Consider the following 21,139-nt stretch of genomic DNA (forward strand, 5'->3'; position numbering starts at 1 on the left):
GGGAGGGGAAATCCCGTGGGTCGCTCAGCATCCCCCTCTCCTGCCCCTTTCACCCCGAGGAAGCGAAGCCGCCACCGGGCCCAGCAGAGCGCTGGGAGGGAGGGCGCCGAGGCCGGCCGGGCAGTGGCGCGGGCGGGAGGCGGGGTCCCCCGGACCAGTCGAGCCACGTGCGGTTGTTTCCGTGCCGGGGCGATCACGTGAGCAGCGTCAGCTGACCCGTCACGGTGGAGCCCGGCGGTGGCGCCCCGCATCCCCCGCCCTGCCGCTCCCGGAGTGCAGGACCTTGCTGAGGGGTAAGTGCGCCCCCGCGCCCCCTCTGTCCCCGGCCCACCCCCGCCTCCTCCGCCCCAGCCCCTGTCCCTCTCCCATCCCCACACACCCGGCTCGGCACTCCGGAAGCTGTGGCGAGGAGGGCCGTGGCCGGGCTCAGCCCCGCGCCGCCCCCAGGCGGCCAGGAGGGGATGGCCCTGGGGAGCAGGGGGCGGGAAGTCGCTCTTACCACCGAGGCCGAGGGCTGGTCACCGCCCCCGAGCCCCGACATGGAGGAGCTGCTCCGGAGCGTGGAGAGAGACCTGAACATCGATGCCCGGCAGCTGGCTCCAGCCCCGGGGGGCACCCACGTGGTGGCCCTAGTGCCTGCGCGCTGGCTGGCCAGCCTCCGCGAGCGCCGGCTGCCCCCGGGACCGTGTCCCCGCGCTGAAGGCCTGGGCGAAGCGGAAGTCAGAACTCTCCTGCAACGCTCCGTGCAGAGGCTGCCGCCCGGTTGGACGCGAGTGGAGGTCCACGGGCTGCGGAAACAGAGGCTCTCTTACCCCCTGGGCTCCCTGCCTTTTGAGGAGGGGTCCGGCAGCCCAGAGACCCTCACTCGCTTCATGCAGGATGTGGCTGCCCAGAATTATCGCAACCTGTGGCGCCACGCATATCACACTTATGGGCAGCCCTATAGTCACAGTCCTGCCCCTGCAGCTGTCCCTGCCCTGGACTCAGTACGACAAGCTCTACAGAGGGTCTATGGTTGCCCCTTCCTGCCAGTGGGCGAAGCTTCCCAGTGCCCATCACATGCCAGAGATGGCCCCTGTCCTCCTCGGGGCAACCCTGCCTCTCCCAGTCTTCTGAGAGCTGAGGCGCTGTTGGAGTCACCAGAGATGTTGTATGTGGTGCACCCCTACGTGCAGTTCTGCCTGCACGATGTGGTCGCCTTCAGCCCTGCCAAGCTGGCCAACAGCCAAGCCAAGGTGCTCTTCATTCTCTTCCGCGTGCTGAGGGCCATGGACGCCTGTCACCGCCAGGGACTGGCCTGCGGGGCCCTATCCTTGCACCACATCGCTGTAGATGAGAAGCTTTGCAGTGAGCTACGGCTGGACCTGAGTGCTTACGAGAAGCTCAGAGAGGATGAGAATGAGGAGATCTCTGCAGCAAGAAAGGGGGCAGGCCTTGAGCCTGGAGAGGAGGGAGGAGGGGGACCTGGGTGTCCCACCTGCCAGGAGGAACTTAGGGACCTCGTGCTAGACTGGGTCCATGGCCGCATCAGCAACTTCCACTACCTCATGCAGCTGAATCGGTTGGCAGGTCGGCGGCAGGGGGACCCCAACTACCACCCAGTGCTGCCCTGGGTGGTGGACTTCACCACGCCCCGGGGGCGCTTCCGAGACCTGCGCAAGTCCAAGTTCCGCCTCAACAAGGGGGATAAACAGCTGGACTTCACGTATGAGATGACGCGGCAGGCGTTTGTGGCAGGTGGCGCGGGGGGCGGGGAGCCACCGCACGTTCCTCACCACATCTCTGACGTGCTTTCTGACATCACATACTATGTGTACAAGGCTCGGCGCACACCCCGGTCGGTGCTCTGTGGACACGTGCGGGCGCAGTGGGAGCCCCATGAGTATCCTGCAAGCATGGAGCGTATGCAGAGCTGGACACCTGATGAGTGCATCCCCGAGTTCTACACCGATCCCTCCATCTTCTGCTCCATCCACCCTGACATGCCTGACCTGGACGTGCCGGCCTGGTGCAGCTCCAGCCAGGAGTTCGTGGCTGCCCACCGGGCGCTGCTGGAGAGCCGAGAGGTGTCCCAGGACCTACACCACTGGATTGACCTCACCTTTGGCTACAAACTCCAGGGCAAGGAGGCCGTGAAGGAGAAGAATGTGTGTCTGCACCTGGTGGACGCCCACACGCACCTGACCAGCTACGGCGTGGTGCAGCTCTTTGACCAGCCGCACCCCCGGCGCCTGGCCGGGGCCCCTGCTCTTGCCCCTGAGCCTCCACTCATCCCCAGGCTGTTGTTCCAGACCATCCAGGAGAGCACAGGCCGGGAGGACTTCCCAGCACAGCTCGCGAATGGAACGGGCAGGCCGGTTTTGGAGGCCGCTCCCCGTGAGGCTGCCTGGGCCAGGGACATGCCCGTGGTGGGGGAGGATGACTTGGAGCAGGCCACAGAAGCTCTGGATTCCATCTCCCTCACTGGGAAGGCAGGTGACCAGCTGGGCCCCTCCTCCTCCTCCTCTTCTAGTCACGCCCCTCCAGGCCTCCTGCCTTTCTCGGGGGCCTCAACCTCTCGACCAGGCCGCCGGAACAAAGCTGCTGGGGTAGACCCCGGGGAAGGTGAGGAGGGCAAGATTCTTCTTCCGGAGGGCTTCGGTCCTCTGCAGGCTCTGGAAGAGGTGGAGAAACTGGGCAACTTCTTGACCAAAGGCCTGGGGGGCCGCTTGGAGGTGCCTCCGCAGCCCCAGGTCCAGCGCGCCGTGCTGCTGCGGGACCTCTTCCATCGGGACATGCAGGCGCTGGGCGTCCTGTTGGCTGAGATGGTTTTTGCCACCAGGGTCCGGACGCTGCCGCCTGATGCGCCTTTGTGGGTACGCTTCGAGGCTGTTCGGGGGCTCTGCACACGCCATCCCAAAGAGGTCCCTGTGTCTCTGCAGCCCGTGCTGGACACGCTCCTGCAGCTCAGTGGCCGTCAAGGCCCCGTGGTTGCAGGGAGGGGCAAGCTGGACCCGCTGTTCGAGTACAGGCCCGTCTCCCAGGGGTTGCCCCCGCCCTGCCCGGCCCAGCTCCTCAGCCCCTTCAGCTCCGTGGTTCCCTTCCCTTCGTACTTCCCCGCGCTGCACAAGTTCATCCTCTTGTACCAGGCGAGGCGCGTGGAGGACGAGGCCCAGGGGCGGGAGCTGGTCTTTGCTCTGTGGCAGCAACTGGGTGCCGTTTTGGGTGACATCACCCCCGAGGGCCTGGAGATCTTGCTGCCTTTTGTGCTGTCGCTCATGTCTGAGGAGCACACAGCCGTGTATACGGCCTGGTACCTATTTGAACCTGTTGCCAAGGCACTGGGCCCCAAAAATGCTAACAGGTACCTACTGAAGCCTCTCATTGGTGCCTACGAGAGCCCCTGCCGGCTACACGGGCGTTTCTACCTGTACACCGACTGTTTTGTGGCCCAGCTGATGGTGCGGCTGGGCCTGCAGGCCTTTCTCGTCCACCTGCTGCCCCACGTCCTGCAGGTGCTGGCGGGTGTGGAGGCCTCCCAGGAAGAAAGCAAGGGCCTGGCGGGGGCTGCAGAGGATGAGGAAAGTGGGCTCCCGGGGGCCAGGCCTAGCTCCTGTGCCTTTGGGGAGGAGATCCAGATGGACGGGGAGCCTGCTGCCGCCTCGGGCCTGGGGCTCCTGGACTACACATCTGGCGTCAGCTTCCACGACCAGGCCGACCTCCCCGAGACAGAGGACTTCCAGGCCGGGCTCTACGTGGCCGAGTCCCCTCAGCCCCAGGAGGCTGAGGCTGTGAGCCTGGGCCGGCTGAGTGACAAGAGCAGCAGCAGCGAGACATCCCTGGGCGAGGAGCGGGTGACAGACGAGGGGGGCGCCCCGGTGGACAAGAGCAGCCTCAGGTCGGGTGACAGCAGCCAGGACTTGAAGCAAAGCGAGGGCTCCGAGGAGGAAGAGGAGGAGGAGGAGGGCTGTGTGGTGTTGGACGAGGGGGAGGGGGAGGGGGAGCAGGATGAGGTCCCCGAGGCGTCTGAGCTCACGCTGTCCAACACGGTGCTGTCCATGGATACGGTCGTGGCCGGTGACGGCGGGGCTGACGGGGAGGAAGAAGAGGAACCACTGACCGAGCAGTCGGAGGGCAAAGAGCAGAAGATCCTTCTTGGTGAGTTCTCAGGCCTGGAGGTGTCGGTCTAACACTCATCGTGTGCGGAGCCCCTGCCCTGTGCCAAGCAGTGGGTCAAGCAGATCCACACGCAGCAGAGCCATGGGCCTGCCCTGCTGGAGCTCACGTCCGTGCTGCAGGCAGTCTTCCGTAAGCACGAGTTCTGTTAGTGCTACAAACAACAATGGCTGGCTACCACGAGGGAATATAACATGGGCTTAGATCTCATTTTCAGGGGTCAAAGAAGGCTTCCTTGGAAGTAGGGCCTGCTGGGGTTCAACGAGGAGGAGGTAGCTGGACAAAAATGGCAGGCTCTGCGGTGGGAAGAGCGTTCCAGGCAGAGGGAACAGCCTGTGCGAGGCTCTGAGGCTGTCGTGGTTCCATTAAAGAATCTGTGAAAGGCCAGTGTGGTTAGACTGAGAGAGTGAAGAGAAGCGGAAGGGGAAGAGGCCAGAGGGGATGGTAGCCAGGGCCTCATTTCGGAGCTGGGGGAGATTCACTGAAAGGGTCACCCTCCTGCAGGGTATGCCCGAGTAGAGGTGCCTGGAGCAGCCCCAAAGCCAGACTCCCACAGGCCAGCTCTGCTGCTGCTAAAGGGAGGGTGGTGGCGTGGGGTGGCCAGGCGCTGGCTGGGCTCCTGGGCACAGTTGGAGTCCGCGTCGGCTAGGCGGGGTCCGTGGGGTGGGGTTGGGGAGTAGTGAGCCGCCGTTATCTGATGAGCTCAGGGCCTGCCCCCGCCCTGCAGATACGGCCTGCAAGATGGTCCGCTGGCTGTCCGCCAAGCTCGGCCCCACCGTGGCCTCTCGCCACGTGGCCCGGAACCTGCTCCGCCTGCTGACGTCGTGTTATGTGGGTAAGGCCGGGGATGGGGCTTCCTCCAGCCCTTTGCGCCTCTTCGGCCCCCTGTAGCGGATCCTTCCCACTTTCACCTCGGACCACCTCCTGGCCCGGTCCTGGGTCCCAGTCTGTAAGCTCCTTCCTTCCTTGGGTGAGGCACGGGGAGACCCCAAGCTAGAGTGAGCAGGAGTGGCCACTGCGGTCCCTGAAGGCCCACCTCCCCCCTGCCCTCCACTAGCTGTGGCCCTTCCTTGACAGGGCCCACCCAGCAGCAGTTCACCGTGAGCAGTGGCGAGAGCCCCCCGCTGAACGTGGGCAACATCTACCAGAAGAGACCAGTACTGGGCGATATAGTATCGGGGCCCGTGCTCAGCTGCCTCCTCCACGTCGCCCACCTGTACGGGGAGCCCGTCCTCACCTACCAGTACCTGCCCTACATCAGCTACCTGGTCAGTCACCGTTTGGCAGCCGGGGTCTGGGCGGCTGAGGGCCGACCCAGGACCTCTCTGGGTTCCCGGCGGTCTGTGAGGCAACCTGGCCCTCATCTGCTCTGTGGCCCTAGGTGGCCCCGGGTAGTACCTCAGGCCCCAGTCGACTGAACAGCCGCAAGGAGGCGGGGCTGCTGGCAGCGGTGACTCTGACCCAGAAGATCATCGTGTACCTCTCAGACACCACCCTCATGGACATCCTGCCCCGTATCAGCCACGAGGTCTTGCTGCCCGTGCTCAGCTTCCTCACTTCCCTCGTCACGGGGTAGGGCCCTGCACCACCCCACAGGGGAGCAGCCCGGCTGGGGGGCGACCTGGGGCGCGGGGCGTCAGGAGTGCTGGTTTTCATCCCAGCCGGGTGACCCTGAGCAAGCCACACCTGTCTGTGCCTTCGTTTCCTCACCTGGTCTGGACCAGTTGGTCTTATAGCTCCTTTCGTTTACGGCTTTGGATAGATCTGGGAAAGCCCTGCAGAGGCAGTGGGGGCTGGAGCTTATAAGCTCTATTTCCAGGTTCCCAAGTGGAGCCCAGGCCCGGACTGTCCTGTGTATGAAAACCATTAGCCTCATCGCCCTCATCTGCCTGCGCATCGGACAGGAGATGGTCCAGCAGCACCTGAGCGAGCCCGTGGCCACCTTCTTTCAAATCTTCTCTCAGCTGCACGAGCTTCGGCACCAGGTGGGCAGACCTACCTGGCTGGGGTGGGCTGGCCAGGGGCCGTGGCCTCCGCTGACTCCCTGGGCTTCCTGCCCACAGGATCTGAAGCTGGAGTCCGTGGGCCGCAGTGAGGGCCAGCTGCCAAAGGTGGCCTTCTCCGATGGGCAGCTGCGGCTGGTGGACCCCACCCTTCTGGACGAGCTGCAGAAGGTGTTCACCTTGGAGATGGCGTATACGATCTACGTGCCCTTCTCCTGCCTGTTGGGTACTGGCCCATCACGTCCCCTCCCAGCCTCTGTGGCTACAACTCTTCCCCTGGGAGGGCCCCATGCTCCCCCAGCCCCTAGAGTCAGGAGTGGGTGTTAAACACAGTTCTCTGGGTCAGAGCAAAGGGGTTTGGCCTTAGGCCCCTGAGTCCCGGTGACGTATAAACAGGGATTGAGCTTTGGCCAGCAAGGAGGCACAGGAGCAGCCTGGCCTGTGCCTGGGGCAGGCAGGGCAGTCAGGCTGCCGGACTGACGTCTTAGCAGCCATCTGAGAGGAATTAGCAGCCCACTGTTCACGTAACTTCCCATATAGGCCGGGCCCTGTGCCAAGAGTCTATGTGTGTCATCGCCCTGAATAGGATGAACAGTGCTGGTCAGGTACGTTGTCATCCCACCACTGAAATCTAGCCTGTGGGAGGGAGAGCATGACCTGTCTTGTTCACCGTTCTGTTTCTGCTGCCCAGCATGGCACGCAGCACATGTGGAAGATGCTCACGTGTCCATACTGAAGGAATGAATCCACGTTTTCCTGGGGAGGAAACAGGCTCAGAGATGGAAGAGTTACTTGCTTAGAGTTGCACAGACAGTACCTGGCCTGCCTTCTGTGGTTCCCAAGCCCGTGGGTGGGTGATGGCAGTCACTTGCCATCTCCCCTAATCTCAGGACCTCTCCCGCTCCCATCCAGGTGACATCATCCGGAAGATCGTCCCCAACCACGAGCTGGTGGGGGAGCTGGCGGGGCTGTATCTGGAGAGCATGAGCCCAAGCCATCGCAGCCCTGCCAGTGTGGAGCCCACCGCGCCCAGCACTGGCCCTGAGTGGGACCCCCAGGGTGGGGGCTGCCCCCAGGACGACGGCCACTCGGGGACCTTTGGGAGCGTCCTGGTCGGGAACCGCATCCAGATCCCCGATGACTCCCAGCCTGAGAGCCCCGGCCCGCTGGGCCCCATCTCCGGGGTGGGTGGCGGGGACCTCAGCAGCCAGAGCGAGGACAACGTGCTGAAGCGGAAGCTGCCACGGAGCGTGCACGGCCTGAGTGGGAACTGGCTGGCGCACTGGCAGTACGAGATCGGCGTGAACCAGCAGGATGCCCACTTTCACTTCCACCAGATCCGCCTGCAGAGCTTCCCCGGCCACTCAGGGGCCGTCAAGTGTGTGGTGCCCCTGAGCAGCGAGGACTTCTTCCTGAGTGGCAGCAAGGACCGCACCGTGCGCCTCTGGCCCCTCTACAACTCTGGGGACGGCACCAGTGAGACAGCCTCACGCCTCGTCTATGCCCAGCACCGCAAGAGTGTCTTCTTTGTGGGCCAGCTTGAGGCCCCGCAGTGTGTGGTGAGCTGTGACGGGGCTGTGCACGTCTGGGACCCCTTCACAGGTGAGCGGGCCCAGGTGAGGCCTGTTCTGTTGCTGCTGTCCTGTACTCCACCAAGGGTGGTGGGTTGGGGTATAATGGTATGTGGTTGAGGGTGACCTGGTGAGGCCACAGAGAGGAGCATCTAAGACTCAGAATCCGTCATACCCAAGTTTGAATCGGCTCTGCCAACTTACTTGCTGAGTGACCTTGAGCAAGTCACTCTGCTGCTCGAAGTATCAGTTTTCCTATCTGCAAAATGGGAATCAGAACAGCTGCTTTAGAGGATAATGCATAGGGGTTTAGCTTAACGTGGAGCACGTAGTACCTGGTTGGTAAACAGTTGCTCACATATTTTGTCATTATTGTAGGCAGAAATAAGGTTAAAGAGCAGGGGTTAAGGAGGTAGAGTAGCATTGAGGTAGGTGGTGGGGAGGTAGCTTTCGGCGAGGGTGCTGTGTGAAGAGAGGGGCCTGGCTTGGCCACGGAAGTAGGAAGGTGGGAGGGTCAAGAAACATCTTTCGCAGCATCTACTGAGGTTTCCTGGGATATGGGAGGCAGGTACGGGGTGGGTTGGGGGGATAGGAGGAGTCGGGGCTCTTCCGTCAGTGGCCGGGACCCAGATCCACCGTGCCTTTCCTTCCCAGGGAAGACCCTTCGCATGGTAGAGCCGTCGGACAGCCGGGTGCCCCTGACCGCTGTGGCTGTCATGCCCGCCCCCCACACCAGCATCACCATGGCCAGCTCTGACTCGACCCTGCGCTTTGTAGACTGCCGGAAGCCTGGCCTGCAGGTCAGGGCATCCTGTTCCCTGAGCCCTGGCCTGGGTGCCTGGCAGGGAGGAGAGACCCCTGAAGAGAGGAGGCCAGGGCAGAGTTTCTCTTTGGTGACAGATCATCTGCAGCAGCAAACCCTGGGGGGTGGGGGATGGGGCTCTGGCTCTGGGATTTGGGGAGCCCCCCCTTGATGGGGGACGAGGCTCAGGCCTTCCAGCTGTGTGGGTTGGGGGATGAACTGGACCTCGGGGAGATGCGGGTTGGAGCAGGCTGTGGCGCCTCAGCTTGTCTTCCTCTGCCCACAGCATGAGTTCCGCCTGAGCAGCGGGCTGAACCCTGGGCTTGTCCGCTCCCTGGCTGTCAGCCCCAGCGGCCGGAGTGTGGTGGCCGGCTTCTCCTCGGGCTTCATGGTGCTCCTGGACACCCGTACGGGCCTGGTTCTGCGTGGCTGGCCTGCCCATGAAGGGGACATCCTGCAGATCAAGGTGACAGACCAGGTTCCCTTCCCCTCCTGGCTGAGTGCTCCAGCCGTCACCTCTGCTTAGAGCCCACCCAGGACAGGCTCCAGCTGACCTCGCTTATACCTGCCCGAGGACTGGTGGGCAGGGAGGGTCAGGAGCCAGCTGCACCATGGGGGCCTCGGCAGGAGGCTGGCCGCTGGGTGGAACCGGGGGGCCGAGCTGACCCTGCTGCTTCCTGGTGATGTTCTAATGAGTAACCCTTGTCCATATTTGTCTTACTTGGAGGATCAGGGGTCGGGCCCTGTCCATGACCCAGTCAGGTTAAATAAAGCTCAGCTGGGAGGCTGTTTACTGCCCCCAGACCACTGAGCAGAGTCCATGCCCCCAGCTGGGCTGTCCCGGTGCGGGCAGGGGCGGATCGGGCATGGGAATCCTGCCCCCACCTCCACCCCCAGCCCATTTTCAATCGCAGACCTCAGGGAACTGCTCAGGGAGGTGCAGGAGGGGAGGAACAGGGCTCTTTGTGGGAGGGTTTTTCCAGGCAACTGGGACTCCCTCCCCATCCTAAGCGGCAACGAGGGGACATGCACTGCCACTGCTGGGGGCAGGCAGCCCCTGGTTCCCTCCAGGGCCCCCCAGGGGATCCTGGGTTCTGGGTGCCTCTAAATTCTGACTTTCCAAGAAAGCATCAGGAGGTCTCTAGGGTCAGCCTGGGTGTCAATCCTGGCTCTGCCACTTTTTGGTTCTGTGACCTTGTATGATTACTTAACTTTCCTGAGCCTTAGTGTTTTCCTCTGTAAAATGGGAACAATGACAACACCTTCCTCATAGAGTTGTTATGAAGATTAACCACGGTAAGACGTGTAATGTACCTAATACAATGCTTGACATAGTAAGTGCCCAAATTATAATGATGACTAGGTTGATGACACTTAATATATTCCTGTTAGCTAACGTTGATATAACGTGGGAGGGTGGCAGCCTGTCCCCGGCTCAGGACACCCTGTCCTCCTGGGAGATCCTGTGGGAGGAAACAGGAAGACCCTGGGCCCTGCTGAGGCTCTGCTCTCCCCGGGCAGGCGGTGGAGGGCAGCGTCCTGGTCAGCTCCTCCTCTGACCACTCCTTGACTGTCTGGAAGGAGCTCGAGCAGAAGCCCACGCATCACTACAAGTCCACCTCCGACCCTATCCACACCTTCGACTTGTACGGCAGCGAGGTGGTAACTGGCACCGTGGCCAACAAGATTGGCGTCTGCTCCCTGCTTGAGCCGCCTTCCCAGGCCACCACCAAGCTCAGCTCCGAGAACTTCCGTGGCACGCTCACCAGCCTGGCCTTGCTGCCCACCAAACGCCACCTCCTGCTGGGCTCAGACAACGGGGTCATCCGCCTCCTGGCATAGTCCGAGGCAAGAGCTGGCCAGGCGGAGGTGGGCACACGTCCTCCGGGAGTCCATCCCTCACCTTTGTTTCCCCAGCAGCATCCCTCCTGGCAAGCCTCAGGCCCCATGCCCTGGGTACCCACATGGCCTGCCAGCTAAGGTGGCCTGGAGGTCTGGGCTCCTGAACCCCCAGAGCCACTGAGGCTGCCAGAAGGGATCTCGTTCATGGCTTGGGGCGATGCTGCCCCACCGAGCCAGCAGGAAGCAAGAGCGAGAGCCTGGGGAAGGCATTGCTGCCCTCTCTTCTCCCCAGCTCCACCCTCTGCATCCACATGGGGACAGGAAGCTCTGGGAAGGGGAAGGGAGACTCTCCCTGCCTAGCCAGTCTCCAGCCACAGCACCCCTTGCTGGGCTCTCTCTGCCCCTGTCCTGCAAGGACCGGGATGCCACCACAGTCCAGGACACTGATGGTGCTTGGACTCCAGCATCTAAGGGCTGGCCATGGTCCAGGAGTTAGGGGCCTTGGGCAGTGGTTTAAGTGTCCTCCCAGCCAGGCCCTGCCCAGTGTGGGACCAGTAGGGGAAGAAAGAGGGCAGGACCAAAGGCGAGAAGATGGACTGGGCCCGGTGGTGCCTGCCAGGAGCGACCCCATGCCTTGCCTGCCCACCCGTCACCACAGTGTTTGTGCCTTGAGTTGATGAGACAGCCCTTGGGTCCAGAGTCCCTGGGGGAGCAGGTCCAAGACCCTGAAAGAAGGGGCAAGAAGGGTCATCTCTGCATCTCAGGTCTCCCTCCCCCAGGGGACAGGAAGACCCAGGCATCCCCGGGTCCTCACGTTCTGGAGCAGAGATGAGGTCTGGGGCTGGGCCTCTGCTGCTTTCTCACTATTTGCAATAGATGTAAATATGATCAATAAATTCTTTGGAAGAGCCGTGGAACCGAGTGAGGCTTCTCTTTTTTTTCGGCCGTGCAGTGGGAGCGCGGAGCCCCAACCCCTGGACCACCAGGGAGGTCCCTGAGTGAGGCTTTTCCTGACGACGGTGCCAGGGTGGGGAAAAATTGAGACCCTGCAGCTTCCGGGACAGCGAGGAGAGGGTGAGGAGGTGCGGAGGCAGCCCGATCACTGTCCTTCAGGCGGTACTGGGTACAGGGCTTCTGGTTCGTGCAGCCCCAGGCCAGTTTCCAGAACCCTCACCCTTGAGGAGGGTAAGGAGGTATTGCTCCCGATGAAGTAGGGTGCTGGGAGAGGCTGTGTCCCTCCGCATCTTTCCTCTCCCCACCCCCGCCATCTGGATCCAGGCTGGAGGCATCCGACCAGGAGCCTGGGCATGTGAGCGTTGAGGATGGGCATCCTATCCTGGGTTCCTGCGTCGTCTCTTGCAGCTTCCGCTTCCCTCCTCTTGGGAGGGGGAGGCAGTTATGGGGGAGAGGAAAGGACATTGGAACTAGGAACCTGGATGTAACTCTGAGCCCAGCTCTGTGTCCTTGGGCAGGTCACACAGCTTCTCTGTGCCTGACTAAGACAGGGATAACCTCTCACTTCACGGGGTCGCTGGAAGGCCCCTGTCCTTCCTGGATCTGCCCTCCGGCTGAGGACAACCTCATCGACCGTCTCCTGAACCTCCTTTCTCCGGGCTTAAGTGGGACCCACATCTACGGGGGTTCCAGGTAGCTGTCCCAGTATTAGATGCCTTGGCGGGAAAGGGGTTTTTGGTCCTAATATCAATGTTTAACCGGATGTGCAGGTCAATGTTTACCAGAAGAGAAAGCAATTGGAACAGGGGTTGGCTGAGAGCAAAGGTCCTGGTGGCAGGGGAGGGCTCAGCCGGGCTGGCTGGAACCCGGGCACAGCGTGGGGAGCACCCAAGTGGGGCCAGAGGGACATCGTGTGCAGCGGCGAGGAGCCTGCCGAGGTAAGATGGGTGGCTTGGCCTGGAGCTGCCCGCCTTGCCGAGGGGGTCTGGGCTGAGTTTATTCAGGAGACCTGTCACTTCTCCGCCTCCTGGGGTGATGAGGAACCAAGGTGGAGGTTCTGGGGGGAGTCCCTCTGGGAAATGAAAGCCTGGAAGCCTTTTCTTGCCAGGAAGATTCAAAAGCCCAGGTGGGAGATCAGGGCCCTGGCCAAGGGTCCTTGTGTGGGATGCGGATGGGGCCAGGGGTGATAGAAGGATGCTTGAGATGGGGGCGGGATGGGTGTGTGTGAGACCTGCTCCGAGGCCGGACCAAGACCTGCCCATCCGCACCCGCCAGCCTGGCTTCCCGGAGCCAGCCTGGGGCAGAGAGAGGGCCAGGTCCTGTGTTTTCCGTAAGTCCAAAGGTGGCTCTGGCCAGAGTCATTCATTGGGCTCTGCTGTTGGGTCAACAAGGCCAGTCTCTGGCCCAGCCCACCACCCCTGCTGAGACCACAGTCCCGTCCACCCTTGTGGGCAAGAGCAGACCAGCCAGAAAAGGTGGGCTGATGGACAGCCAGTTGGATAGGAGCTCCGGGGTGGAAGCCTCAGTACGGAGGAGGCTTCAGGGCAGGCGCCTCCCACAAGAGGGCCCTTGGGCTGGACTGACAGCAGCCATTGCTGAGTGCCAGGCCGTGTAGTCAGGGCTCACGAAGACTGACTTAGGTTGGTCTCCATGATACACGTGGGTAGAGGTAGGGACTTTCGCCACCATTTTACAAGATGAGGCAAAGCCCAGAGGCGTTAAGGGGGATGTCCTACGTCCTCTGCCAAGAGGCACAGCCTGGATTCAAACCCAGGTCTGACTCACACCACCAGGCCTTGAAGAATGGGGACATGTTTTTGTTTGGGTAATATTTTCCCCCTATGAACAAAAACATTTTCAGTGCATGAAAAGTGAACAATCAGAAAACGCAAAGGGGAAAAAGCAACTCGGGGGAGTTCAAGCAATTCACCGCTCAGAGGGCTGTGCTTTGGGTGCGTGTGCTGCCGCTGTCGCTGTCCCCTCCTTGGTGACGGCTCAGGACTTCGGCTGCCCGTGAGCGTGAGGGTGGGATTCCACGGCGGGTGTGGGCGCGAGGAAGGAACGGAGGCTTCCCATCCCGCACAGGAACATGGCGCTGCTCTGGCTGCCTGAGCTTGTCCTTGTGCTCAGCTTGTCCTGCCTGCAAAGCCCCTGCTCAGCGGTGAGCCTGGGCCGCGGTCTGGGTGGGGCGGGGAGGCGGCTACGGGAGACGCCAGGGGTCCCGGGGAAAGAGGAGGGGGGCAGGGTCGAGGGAGGTCTTGGCTTTAGGGGTTCCCTCGCCTCTCCTCGTTCCTTTCTCAACAGTTCTCTCCTGTGAGCACCATGGAGCCCTTGGGCCTGCAGGTACTGGGGAGAGAGAGGCACGGCAGGGAGGAAGGCCCCAGGGGGCCTCGCCTGTGGCTGGTGAAGGGTGGGGAGACCTGTGGTAAGGGTTGCTCTCCATCTGCTTCCTCCTTTCTTCAGCTGATGAGCGGGCAGACCCAGCAGAAGCTACCCCCACTTTCCCTCCTCAAGTTGGGCAACCAGGTACAACCAGGTGGGGCTGGGGAAGAGTGGGCGGGGCCTGAGGGAGGAGGGCCATCGGCAGGGGCAAGGAAGTGGGCGGGGCCTGAGGGTGGCAGTGAGGCTGAGGCCTGAAGGGAGAGGGTGGGAGGAACCGGAGGAAGGGACCTAGTCCCCTGAATGCCATTGCCCATGTCTGGACTGGGACAAGGCCCTGCTGTCCCCAGCACAGGGGCTTTGAAGGAGATCTTCAACACAGAACCTGGAGCTGACCCCTTGACCCCACTGACCCCTAATCTGTCCCTGCAGGAGCCTGGTGGCCAGACTGCCCCAAAGAAGGCCCCAGGAGACTGCGAGGGGTCCCCAAACCCGGAGCAGACCCGCAGGCTGGCCCAGGCCATGATGGCCTTCACCAGAGACCTCTTCTCCCTGGTGGCCCAAAACTCCACCAGGCCCAACCTGATCCTGTCGCCTCTGAGTGTGGCCCTGGCACTGTCTCACCTGGCACTAGGTACTATGGGAGCACCTGTCCAGACCAGCAGAGCTGGGAGGCCAGTAGGAACTCATTACCTACCCCAGAGTTTACGAGCAGGTGCTTCCTCCATCAGGGTCACTTGGATGTTTGGTAAAAATGCAGACTCCAGTCTCTGTGAGTGAGAATCCCAGGGATTGGGCCCAGGATGTGCTTCTGGTGATTTTTGTGCAAGAATATGATAGGTACAATGTCTTCGTTGGACTGGAGGGTCTCACTGTGGGACCTTCCCCAGAGAGGGAAGGCCATAGGGTGAGGTTGCCCAGATTGGCAGCAACAGAGATGAAAGTAAACTTGGGAGTCCTGTCCCTCAGACCAGTTCAGGATATGGGAGGAGAACGCGCGGTCTCGTGGGCATGCTCACTGTAGGTATTCAAGAGGGATGGGAGAGGGCAGTGGGGGCGGGAAGGGCCACAGCTGCTGTGTCCCCTCCAGGTGCTCAGAACCAAACGCTGCAGAGGCTGCAGCAGGTGCTGCACGTGGACTCAGGGCCCTGCCTCCCCCACCTGCTCAGCCGCCTCTGCCAGGACCTGGGCCCTGGGGCTTTCCGATTGGCTGCCAGAATGTACCTGCAGAAAGGTAGGTGCTGGTGGCAGACACTCTCTAGGTTGTGCCCTGGGGTGGACAGGGGTGAGGGAGACGGGTGTGGACTCAGGCAGCCAGTCGGAGCACAGCTGGTTGTGGGGCCCAAGTGCTGGCAACAGCCTGTGGGCCCTTCTGTGCAGGATTTCCCATCAAAAAGGACTTCTTGGAACAATCAGAACAGCTCTTTGGTGCAAAGCCCATGAGCCTGACGGGAAGGAAGAGGGATGACCTGGCAAACATCAACCAATGGGTGAAGGAGGCCACAGAGGGGAAGATTGAGGATTTCCTCTCAGATCTGCCAGATGACACAGTGTTGCTTCTCCTCAATGCCATCCACTTCCAGGGTGTGCTCCTCCCCTTCTCGGCTCCCTGCCCGCAGACCCTACCCCTGCCCTGTAGGCACGCTTTTTTCTGAGGGTCCCTCTTCCTCCCCAGGCCTGGGCCGGGAGGGTAGGAGACAGGTAATGGTGTGGCAGGACGGAGGCCCAGGAACTGGATGGGGCTGTCGTGGAGAGAGTTCCCTAGGAGGAAACCGAGTCTTAGAAGACCCAGGGGAGGTTCCTGGGAACGTGGCAGGGCAGGGGAGAACGCAAGCCCAGGTTCTACAATCACTCCAGGGAACAGACCTCAGATTACCTGTGTATCACCTGGCACAGCACCCCCTGGTGCTCCAGCCTCCACCTTTCATCCCTTAAATGGGTTCTGGGTGGGATGGGGAAGAGACTGGTGGAGTAGAATCTACCTTGGTCCCAGTCTATATGGCCCCTGCCCTCTGCTGGATTCAGGCTTCTGGAGGAGGAAGTTCGACCCGAATCTCACGCGGAGAGACACTTTCCACCTGGACGAGCAGTTCACGGTGCCGGTGGACATGATGCAAGCCCGCACGTACCCGCTGCGCTGGTTTCTGCTGGAGCAGCCTGAGATCCAGGTCACCCTTGACTCCTCAGCCTGGGCTTGGGTGCTGGGAGGTGGAGAAGGGAATGGGCCCCTGTGGGGCAGGCACAGGGGTCAGGGGTGTGCCGCACCTTCCTTGCAGTCACGCCGCTGGGGCGGGTGGCTCTGGAAGGTCTCGCTGTACCCCCATCCAGGGAAACTGAGGCTCCAGGCACTGCGGGTTTAGTGGAGCACAAGGAAACAAGATCCCTGCTCTGGGGAGGGAAGACACACAGTGCACGAGCAAACGTAAATCAACAGGCTAATTTCAGAGAGTGGGGGGAAGGTATTTTAGCTAGAGGGGTCAGGGAACCTTCTCTGACGAAGGGACACTGAGTTGAGTCCCAGGTGATCTTTGGTTATGGGGGTTTATTACAAGGACCCATGGGTCATGGGGCAGCACAGGGCCTCAGCACCCTGAAGCCTGGGAGATGCGACCTGAGCTCTCACACGGTGCTCCTTGGAAGGGAGGATCTGTCAGCATCCTGATGGAACATTCTGATTAGAGAGAGCGCTGTGTCAAGCTATCTCAGGTGCAGCCTCCCTCGCTTCCAGCCTAAACACGGTCCCCTTGGCCTAAGCGGCTGATCCCTGGGCCAGTCGGCCGTGGCTGAGACCGCAGTGTTGGTTAGTTTCACAAGGCCTCTTCTGAGAGGGGCTGTGGGTGAGGCAGGCCCTCGGAGCAGTGTCCCTGCTTCTCTCTGGTTCCCCCGACACGTGGCCCATCTGGTTCGCCTCCCCACCAGTTCTATTCCTGCTGCCCCTTCCCGCCAGGCTGTGTCCTGCCCACACTTCCTTCACCCTTCCGTCTCCATCCTTGGCCCTCCTTGGTCTTCCTCTTGTCTCGCCCGCCCTCTGCGTGCTGGCCCGGGTAGCCAGACACTGGCACTCCCCCTCCCGCCACAGGGGTCCTGCCCTCTGGGCGCTCTGCCTGGAGCCCGAGGAGTGACATCCACTAGGGCCCACGGAGCTCAGTGGTTTTCACACTTCTTTAGCTGCGGAAACTCTGTTCACATGAAATCTCACCCCAAATCACAGTATAGATACACAGCCAGGCAAAGTCACAGTTGGAGGAGAGAGGAGTGGATAGGGTACCACCCTTGGAAGCGGCTCCTCTGCTAGGGCAACCTGGTCCATTGTACGCATGGAAGTGAGAGGCGGACATAGGGGGTTCCTCACCCTGAGTCACGGGCTAGCTGGTAGCAGAGGAGGAGAGAGAAAACTACCGGTTACTGAGTGAGCGCCGCCTACGTGCACACGCTCGGCCAGAAGCTTTAAAAGCTTCTCTCTTTCCGTCACATGTCAGCCGGCAGTGTGTGCAGGTAGTGTTACTCCACGGGTGAGGAAGCGGAGGCTCAGAGAGACCCCGCACACACCTGTGAAGGATGGAGTGTCTCCTAAGCGATGCCGGCCCAGTCCCCACGTCGGCCTGGGTGCTCTCTGGTCCTCACGCCGTCTCCTTGCCTTGTCTGTAGGTGGCTCATTTCCCCTTTAAGAACAACATGAGCTTCGTGGTCGTCGTGCCCACCCGTTTTGAGTGGAACGCGTCCCAGGTGCTGGCTAGCCTGAGCTGGGGCGTGCTGCACCAGCCCTTGCTGCGGGAGAGGCCCACCACGGTCCAGCTGCCTAAGCTGCACCTGAAATACCAAATGGACCTGGTGGCCATCCTCAGCCAGCTGGGTAAGGAGGCCGGGCGTGGGACAGCTCCCGGCTCAGCTGGACAGGGTGGGTGAGGAGGAAGCCCCCCAGCCGGCAGGCCTGAGTCAGAGCTAGACTTGCGTCCTGGCCTTTTCTGGGGCTTAGGGAGGTGAGAGGGTTTGATATGCACCCTCGGACTCTCTGTCCTGGGCAGGGGGTGGGGCAAGGGAATGAGGACCTGCTCTGCCCAAGACTGAGCACCGCAGAGAATCCTGGGTGGAGAGCCAGGGGTGGCATGTGAGCCTCGCTGGCTCTCCTGCGAGAGGCACGAGGAGCCCACCACGTACAAAGAGCTGAGTCTCACGGGGGTCGGCAGAGGAGGAATCAGGTACTTACAATTCAGCGTTAAGTGATAAGACAGAGGGCTGCTCTCTAGTCCACCCAGGGAACTATTGAAAAGGCATCTGTCTGGACTTCGGGGCAGGGGCTCAGGGAAGGCTTCCCGGAGGAAGGAACCTTTAAGCTGATACGTGCAGGTTAACTAGGAGTTAACCGGCAGTCTGTGGGTTCAAGGTGCTCCCTGGCCGGGATGCCAGACACCCTCCCAGGCAGGTCCATGCAGCGTGTGGGGCAGAAGGCAGCTCTGACCAGCCATCTCCTGGCCTGGGCAGGCCTGCAGGAACTGTTCCAGGCCCCGGACCTGCGCGGGATCTCAGATCAGAGCCTGGTGGTGTCCAGCGTGCAGCACCAGTCCACGCTGGAGCTCAGAGAGGCCGGCGTGGAGGCGGCCGCGACAACCAGCACGGCCATGTCCCGCATGTCCCTCTCCTCCTTCAGCGTGAACCGCCCCTTCCTCTTCTTCATCCTCGAGGACAGCACGAGCCTGCCCCTCTTTGTGGGCAGCGTGAGGAACCCCAATCCTGGCGCACAGCCGGAGCTCAAGGAGCAGCAGGACTCCCCTGACAACAGGGACTTTTTCCAGCACCAGAAAGGCTTCCCCCGCGGAGACAAGCCGTTCGGCCCTGACTTAAAACTTGCGCCCCCCTCGGAGGAGGATTACCCCCAACCTAGCAGCCCCAAGTGAGGGGCTGTGGCCGCCAGCAGCCCGAGGCCCTGCTTGGACCAGCCTCTCAACTCATGTGACTCTTTCCAAACAGCTTTGTGGGATTGCGGGCGGGGGCCTGGGGCGCGGTCTGGCAGAGGGGAGGAGGGGAGCCAGTCTCTCTTCTCCTCTTGGGGGGTTTGGGGAGGGGCGGCGCTGGGAGGAGGGCAGGCATCGGGGAACCGTGGGCCTTGATCCAAAGGGGTTCAGAGGGTGTCCTCGTCTGGGGCTTGGGCGGAAGGGCAGCTGTGGATTCATTTTTGTCAGGAAGGTAGGTAGGTTATTCCCTAAATTGGCTGGGTCGCCTCCACGCCTGTTTACCAGAGAGGGAGGGCCGGGGAGGAGTGGACACCTGGCTGGGGAGATGGGGTGGCCCGGGGGTGCCGAGCACTGTTGTGGGATTAAACATGTGGGTGGAGGTCGAGCCTCTGCCCTGAGCTGCCCAAGGCCCAGCAGCCTCCAGACCACCCCGTGGCCTCAGTCTCCCCGCTGGTCCTCGGAGGTACCAACACTGCCAGGACTCCCCTTTTTTCCTCTCCCCTCTGTCCCCCCTGCCCGGTGTCTCAGTGGCTGAGGGGTGGGGGGTGTTAGCTCCCGAAGGCTCTTTTGTAAAGTTTTTGTAGTGATTTTTATGCCATCTGAATAAAGAATGAATGGGCGTGTCTGCTGTGAGGTCACTGTTTGGGGTGTGGGTGGGAGCAGGGGGGCTGGAGGAAGGCGGGAGGAGGCCACGGGCTGGGCCCCCAGGAGCAGCAGCCCTCTCTGTGCCACGTTTGGCCTCTGGTCGCTCGCCAGCCCTTCTCCACCGTGCCGTCCCTCTGACTTCACCAGCCCTGCCCAGGGCCACCCCCTTGCCAGCCTGGCTCTGCTCTCAGCCTGTTCCTCTCTACGGACCTCAGGCATCCGGCAACAAAGGCGGCTCAGAATAGCACCAGCCTCCTGGTTTGGGAGAAGAACTGGCAATTAGGGAGCTTGAGGAGTTTCTAATTACACGCCAGCCCTTCTGCCTGGAGCTGGCGCCCGCCAGACGGGGGCGGGGAGGCTGCCGGGAGCACCGGCTCCAGATGGAGGCTGTCAGCGCCTGAGGATTTGGGGGAAGCAATTGGGGGCACCTTGGCACAGAGCTGGGGGCAGCCCTTGTCTGTGAGTATAGGGTGTCCATGTGGCGGCAGCCACCTGCGGCCCTGTAGTGCGGTGGTTAAGAGCAAGTCCCTAGGTTGGGATCTTGCTTCTTACAAACCAGCAGTGTGTGGAGATGGGAAGTAAATCAACAGTGAAATACATGGCATGTCAGAGGGTGGTGAGAGCTCTGGTGAGAAGTAAAGCAAGGAAGGCCTCCCTGAGGAGGTGACTTTTGGAGCAGAGACTAGAAGGAGGCAAGGGTGGGTACTATGGGGACATCCTGGGGAAGAGTGTCCTGGGCAGAGGAGTGGGAGCTGCTCAAAAGGTTCAGGATGATCAGGAGATCCGTGGGGCTGGAGTGGAAGGGGGGAGGGGGGAGATGTAGGAAGGAATCAGAGAGGAACTGAGGGCAGACCACTGAGGGATTTAAGGCCACTGTTGTTGTTATCTTAGGAGAGGTAAGCGATAACTGGAAAGTTAAATCAGCAAGCCCACCAGCTTAATTTACCTCCTGAGTTTTTCTCAGCTCTCTCTTCCTCTCCATTTGGGCTCTAGCCACAGTTTGGATCTAGCCATCACTCCCGAGGGTCACTGCTGTCGCCTCCCGGGTTCTCCGTGCTGCCGGTCTGGCTGCCTTAACTGCATCCTCCGCCCCGTAAATACTAGTCAAGTGCTTTCTGTGTGCCCAGCAGCTCCCCAGGTTCTGGGGCTGCAGCGATGAAAAAGCCAACAAGACCTCTACCCCCCAGAGCCTAAATCTGGTGGTAGAGTGGTCTAGACAATAAACAAGTTAAAATTGGGGGTTGAAGTATATAGTATGCCAAGTACACAAGTCATAAATGTACCTAAGCATAATGAATTTGTTTCACGAACCAAGTACCCCTGTGAAACCAGTACTCAGATCAACGAACAGTACTCACTCTCCTGGCTTCTGATAACAGACTAGTTTTTTCTGGTTTTGAACTTTATGTAAAGGAATCGTGCATTCTGTCCTCCCTTGTGCCTGGCTTCTTTCATTCAACCTCCTGTTCGTGAGATTCATCCGTGTCGTTGGGGATGGAAATTATTCATTCACTGTGGAAGGCTTTTTTTTTTTTTTAATTTATTTGTTTAGTTGCACGGGGTCTTAGTCGTGGCAGGCGGGCTCCTTAGTTGCAGCAGGTGAACTCTTAGTTGCGGCATGCATGTGGGATCTAGTTCCCTGACCAGGGATCGAACCCTGGCCCCCTGCATTGGGAGCATGAAGTCTTAACCACTGTGCCACCAGGGAAGTCCCTGTGGAAGGCTTTAACTGAGGGGCACCATGGTCTGAGGTAAGCTCTGACAGGCTCATTTGGCTTCTGTGAGGAGAACAGACTTAGAGGCACAAATGCAGGAGGAGGGAGGCTGGTTAGCAGG

At 61.0% G+C, this 21,139-nt stretch overlaps 2 protein-coding genes across 4 annotated transcripts; both read left to right on the forward strand.

Annotated features, from left to right (window-relative positions):
- Nucleotides 1-208: 208 nt before the first annotated feature.
- On the forward strand, nucleotides 209-11,290 carry WDR81 (WD repeat domain 81). 3 transcript variants are annotated; one of them, XM_004267059.4, is made up of 10 exons: nucleotides 209-4,137; nucleotides 4,883-4,990; nucleotides 5,233-5,423; nucleotides 5,537-5,727; nucleotides 5,975-6,140; nucleotides 6,219-6,384; nucleotides 7,071-7,760; nucleotides 8,384-8,529; nucleotides 8,818-8,997; nucleotides 10,053-11,290. In XM_004267059.4, exons 1-10 carry the CDS (start codon nucleotides 462-464, stop codon nucleotides 10,371-10,373), a joined length of 5,835 nt encoding a protein of 1,944 aa, XP_004267107.1. In that variant the 5' UTR covers nucleotides 209-461; the 3' UTR covers nucleotides 10,374-11,290. The 3 variants fall into 3 exon arrangements, 2 of the variants coding, with proteins under 2 accessions (XP_004267107.1, XP_033279163.1); XR_007473300.1 differs by lacking the exon at nucleotides 10,053-11,290 and having other exon boundaries at nucleotides 213-4,137; nucleotides 7,071-7,774; nucleotides 8,818-8,956; XM_033423272.2 differs by lacking the exons at nucleotides 8,818-8,997; nucleotides 10,053-11,290 and having other exon boundaries at nucleotides 213-4,137; nucleotides 7,071-7,774; nucleotides 8,384-8,542.
- A 516-nt stretch (nucleotides 11,291-11,806) lies between these two features.
- SERPINF2 (serpin family F member 2) lies at nucleotides 11,807-19,275 on the forward strand. Its single transcript, XM_033423273.2, has 10 exons — nucleotides 11,807-12,265; nucleotides 13,413-13,488; nucleotides 13,632-13,670; nucleotides 13,791-13,853; nucleotides 14,139-14,340; nucleotides 14,797-14,940; nucleotides 15,087-15,290; nucleotides 15,732-15,874; nucleotides 17,355-17,559; nucleotides 18,189-19,275. The coding sequence occupies exons 1-10, from the start codon at nucleotides 12,078-12,080 to the stop codon at nucleotides 18,599-18,601; spliced, it is 1,677 nt and encodes a 558-aa protein (XP_033279164.2). The 5' UTR covers nucleotides 11,807-12,077; the 3' UTR covers nucleotides 18,602-19,275.
- The last annotated feature ends 1,864 nt before the right edge of the window (nucleotides 19,276-21,139 follow it).

The sequence above is a fragment of the Orcinus orca genome, chromosome 19, assembly GCF_937001465.1.
Source record: "Orcinus orca chromosome 19, mOrcOrc1.1, whole genome shotgun sequence".
NCBI classification, from domain to species: domain Eukaryota; kingdom Metazoa; phylum Chordata; class Mammalia; order Artiodactyla; family Delphinidae; genus Orcinus; species Orcinus orca.

What these genes read in the sequence shown, in the direction of transcription:
- WDR81 (XM_004267059.4), top strand. Translation starts at nt 462, where the DNA reads ATGGCCCTGGGGAGCAGGGGGCGGGAAGTCGCTCTTACCACCGAGGCC. An exon ending in TGCCCTACATCAGCTACCTG is followed by an intron (nt 5,424 to 5,536) that starts GTCAGTCACCGT and finishes CTGTGGCCCTAG; the next exon opens with GTGGCCCCGGGTAGTACCTC. An exon ending in GCCGGAAGCCTGGCCTGCAG is followed by an intron (nt 8,530 to 8,817) that starts GTCAGGGCATCC and finishes CTCTGCCCACAG; the next exon opens with CATGAGTTCCGCCTGAGCAG.
- SERPINF2 (XM_033423273.2), top strand. Translation starts at nt 12,078, where the DNA reads ATGTTTAACCGGATGTGCAGGTCAATGTTTACCAGAAGAGAAAGCAAT. An exon ending in GCGGCGAGGAGCCTGCCGAG is followed by an intron (nt 12,266 to 13,412) that starts GTAAGATGGGTG and finishes CATCCCGCACAG; the next exon opens with GAACATGGCGCTGCTCTGGC. An exon ending in TCCTCAAGTTGGGCAACCAG is followed by an intron (nt 13,854 to 14,138) that starts GTACAACCAGGT and finishes CTGTCCCTGCAG; the next exon opens with GAGCCTGGTGGCCAGACTGC.